Below are 4331 nucleotides of genomic sequence, written 5' to 3'. Positions count from 1 at the left end.
GGTGTTAGGGTGGATACGAAGGGGAAAGTCTGCTTTTCTGTGCAGTTAAGTGCAGAGCTCAGTGTGTGGAGCTAGGCCACCTCAGCCACAAAGAGCTGTTTTGCCCTCTGTCCAACACAGAGACACAGTCACAAGCAAGTTGGCATTAACTTTATTCTATTTTCTGTATAATTTTAAGTACATAAGAAAGGGTTTTCCACAAGCCTCAGGAGAAGATGAGTACAAGTCACAGGACAGTCTCAAAATAATAAAAAAAATTGCATATCTTTGTTAGGTTTCATCCCTAAATGGGGAAAAAAAGAGTGGGAAAAAAATAAAACCAAACCCTGGGGCAGGGGAAATGCAGTGAGATCTGTGTGCGCCACCTGCGGCATTGGAAACATGAAAGTCAAGCATGCACAGTTCCCTCGAGGGGGCAGTACTGTACTGTGTCTTAGAGCTGTCCCAGGGCCTCAGGACAGAGGCTGCAAGCTTCCAGCAAAGTAAAGAGTCAAGCAGCAGGGAAGGGGAGAGGCAGAACAATTCCATTCTACAGTAACTGCATGTACAGCGATGGAATGATGGAACCAACTTGGTCCAACTCAGGTGTCTACAATACTTAAATACTGATCTTGGAATGAATAAAGAAATATTCCTCACTAGGAAGGAGACAGGTTCAGAAGAACTGTCCTGGAAGACTGAACTTGAGTTCAGCTGCTTAGAAGGGACTCTTCTGGGTAAAGATTCCCTTTAAAGGAGGGCTTATGGAAGGGAGCACTCAGTTTCTAACCACCAGCCAGGCTGTAAAGGGCTGGTGTATTCCACTGCAGGTTTCCTGTGGCACCTGTTACTGTAAAGCTTCAGGTCTTGGCACAAACAGAATTATGCTGAGCAAATAAGATTGCTGAAGGGGAAACTCGAGGTGGAATGCTATGTGCCCCAGTCCTCAGCCTTTGGTCTGGCAACATGCCTACTCCTGCATCATAATGCCCCTGACTGATTAGTACACACAGCTGGAGTTAGTAGCAGCTCCCAGCACCTTCCTGAAATATCAGCCAAATCAGCTTGCCCAGCTGGGGCTTAGGCCCCTGACATGGACACCCTTATTAACTTAACGGGACAACACTCCTCTCACACTAACAATTTGCTTGAAGTTAATACAAAAAACCTCAACAACAATCTGAAAGCCAACCACCAATACTGGCTCTGACAGTCACCAGAAGGCAGATATGATTAACTGATGTGGTTAGATCCAACAAGGGGGACAGGGAGGTGGGGTGGGAGGAGGAAAAAGAATGCACCTTCCCGCTGATAGATGCGGACGATCAATCGACCCGCCACCCTACACCAAATCCCAGCCTGAGGTATTTCAGTGAAGGCAGGTAGCCGTGTCTCTCAGGTAGAGGACAGAGAAGCAGTTTGAGAGCAGAAAGGTACAGGAAATCTAAGAGAATCATCTGAAAGCAGATTTGTCCCACAGCAGGGCCAGGGCAGGGCAGGCGTCCCCACGTTGTTCTGCTTAACCAGCAATTTCTGTCACAGTGGTCACCAACTTCTGCCCATTCCACACAGTCTTGAACTGTTCAGGGACAGGGAACTCGTTCTGGAGGGGAAAAAAAGGAAAAGCAATCTGTGATACAAGCTTGGCTTTTCATGAACAGGGCCAGAGACTTGCTGTCCCTTGGGATCTCATGCATTACACTGAACAGTTATTAAGCCCCTTCCTCAGCTGCTCTGTAGCATCCCAGGCCCTGCAGATGTTGCCTTGGGGGGTGGGGCAGGGGTCCAGGCTGAGAGCTTGACTTGGGAAATTAAGGATGGACCTGCTCATCACAGCTTCAAGTTAGAAGATGTAGAATGAGACAGCCTGCAGGCCAGACTCAGCAACGTAGCCACAATTCAGGCCCTGAACTCAAAGTAGGAGCCAAGGGTAATGTGCCATCAAGAATGTCTTTAGAGCAAGTTTCATCAGGTTGATAGCATCAGGCATTTGCAAATCCATCAGGGAAACAGTGGCAGGGAGGTCTGTACATATCTTGATACCAGGGAAGGGCTGTACAAAGGTGAGCTAAGACTCTCAGCCAAACTTTCTACCCCCTCTCACCCAAGGCTTAAATTTTCATCTTCCAGCTCAACAAGACACAAAAACATATGTCATAGAAGTAACAGCCCCAGTGCCTTATTCACTGCCTCCCTTTACCCAAGCCTCCCTCCATTCTTCACTCCTTGAGGCTTTCCCCATTCCTTTCAGGAAGGCAGAGTACTTTACTTACGAAGTCACCCTCCTCTGTGGGGATGAGGATGTTCATCTCTGAGGACTTGGCACTGACAATCTCGCACTGTAGGGAGCTCTTGCTCAGATAAACATGGCAACCGTCTGTCTTGTTGATGGAAATTGTTGGCACTTTACCCATTACCTGTGGATGAGATGAGGCAGGGGGAGGGGGCAGTTAGGGCTGCCTGCACTGGGGAACCAGTGGAATTACTCTTCTCTTCTTTTGGGGACTAGAACTATTGAAAGTGAGTTTGAGTGAACAAACTGGATACAGAGACTGGAGTGACAGCATAGGATCTTACTTCCAGCCACTTGCTCTATTAGATCACAGTTTGTGTTAAAGTGGACAATCCTTCTGGGATGGAGGCTCACTGGAAGACTGCATTCCCCGCTGAAACCCTCTTTGAACAGCCTGGTAATGCTAGCTGATGGGCACCACATGGAAAAGCATCAGTGAGCCTCTTCCAGAGGCTTCAATGGCCACAGCCAGATTCTACCCTACAGAGACAGGGCTGCAGCTCCATACACACACTGCATGGTGCAGAACAACTCTGCACACAAGCATCAGGGCTAAGCACACTCACCTGCACTTTGACATCCCTGCTGTTGATGATCTCGACAATGCCCACCACGTCGTCGAACACCAAACCTAGTTTCTTACAGTTATCTGCAACCAGAAAGGCAAGGAGGCTTACAGAAATGAGGCACCCCGACTCCAGACTCAGTCCTGAAACAACAAACCTGGTTCACCAGGTGCCCTGCACTTACCCACTGTGATGGAGTTGATCTTGCCTTTGATATGGACTGTACTGTTCACACACTTGTAAATATATGCTACTTGCTTCAGCTCTGTGTCACCAATCACCAGGTTGGAGGCATTGTCCTGGTTTTCCTGAAAAGGAGAGAAAACACTATTCATTAGGATTTCTCTAATGAAACACTTGAGCATCTCCGGCAGCACTACGTGAACGAAGCCCTGCTAGAGAATCCCCAACACCTAGTTCTCTTAGAGGAGAACCGTCTGGGGACCTGCTCCTTTGCTCAGTTCCCATCCACCACCAGCCTCTGCCACCTGGACACTCACCACTCTCCACTTCTTGCCTTCTAGCTCTAGCACTGGTGGTTCCTTTCTTGGAGCTATTTTGTGGGATGGACTAGCAGCACAGACTGGTTTGGGAGCCATGAATGGTTTGGGGCCTGTTCGCATGGAGCCACCTTGAGTCTTCAGTCCTGGATTCTTGTGGGTCTTCATATCATCTGAAACGTGTTTCAAGCCTAGAAGATAAACCACCCAACTCCAGATCTCAAATGGTTCAAGTTATACACGTTCCCTGTGTAATAGGTACAAGTAGTCTGGGAACTATTGTGATACTAATGTGAGCACTTAGCAGACAGAGAACAAGGTCCCTGTCCTAAAAGCTTATAGTCCAAGTACAGCCCCAAAACAAAAGGGAACAATAAAGAAAGGGAGCTGGAGATGAGAGGAAAGGAACAGTCTTGTGGTATTTACTGCAGTGAGATTCAGCGCCAAGTCGTGTTTGCAACTTGGCCTAGAATTCCACAGCCCTTCTGTTCTCCACGAGGAAGAAATGCAAGACTGGAGCCAAATCAATGACCTTTGTTTCAAGCACATTTCTAAGTACAGGCTGGGTAACTGTATGCACGATTGCTGAGCCATGTGCCAATTTCCACATGGAAAACTCCCCACGTGGGTCTGCAAGTACCAAAGGAGCAATTAAGGAAGCCCAACACACATAATGCACTGATGCCAAACCCCCTTACCATCCCTCCAACAGTTCATTTTTCAATTAAAACAGCAACTTACGGATGGCACAAACAGGAAAGGGAAGTTAAACCACTCACTCAAGGCCAAAAAGAGCAAAGAATGGCTTCTTGACACCACTCCTCCCCGCCATGATTCTGCAGATTTAACATCAGCCATGTCCTCACCCCTTCCTTTGCCCAATGTGCTTACCAGAGGTAATGCCTTCTCCCTGGTTAATCTGGGCAAACAGAGCTGAGCGGGAGGCGGGGTCATCAGCGCTGGAGTTTGTGGAGATGGGAGCAGGAGGGGGTG

General features: G+C 48.1%; 1 protein-coding gene across 1 annotated transcript in view; it reads right to left on the bottom strand.

The window, feature by feature from the left end:
- Positions 1 to 134: 134 nt before the first annotated feature.
- CAP1 (adenylate cyclase associated protein 1) overlaps positions 135 to 4331 on the bottom strand; it is a 9276-nt gene continuing 5079 nt past the window's right edge. Inside the window, exons 8-13 of the mRNA XM_019547586.1 lie at positions 4230 to 4331; positions 3339 to 3529; positions 3023 to 3146; positions 2839 to 2921; positions 2253 to 2396; positions 135 to 1582 (exon numbers count right to left, since the gene is read on the bottom strand). The exon at positions 4230 to 4331 is cut by the window's right edge and continues 17 nt beyond it. Of these exons, the coding sequence (XP_019403131.1) occupies positions 1499 to 1582; positions 2253 to 2396; positions 2839 to 2921; positions 3023 to 3146; positions 3339 to 3529; positions 4230 to 4331 (728 nt within the window). The 3' untranslated portion in view covers positions 135 to 1498. The remainder of the gene's footprint in view (positions 1583 to 2252; positions 2397 to 2838; positions 2922 to 3022; positions 3147 to 3338; positions 3530 to 4229) is intronic.

Source organism: Crocodylus porosus, unplaced genomic scaffold (assembly GCF_001723895.1).
Source record: "Crocodylus porosus isolate Cpor-Errol unplaced genomic scaffold, CroPor_comp1, whole genome shotgun sequence".
Taxonomy (NCBI): Eukaryota; Metazoa; Chordata; order Crocodylia; family Crocodylidae; genus Crocodylus; species Crocodylus porosus.
The sequence above is the reverse complement of the archived record's forward strand: the minus strand, read 5'-3'. Positions and strand labels throughout refer to the sequence as shown.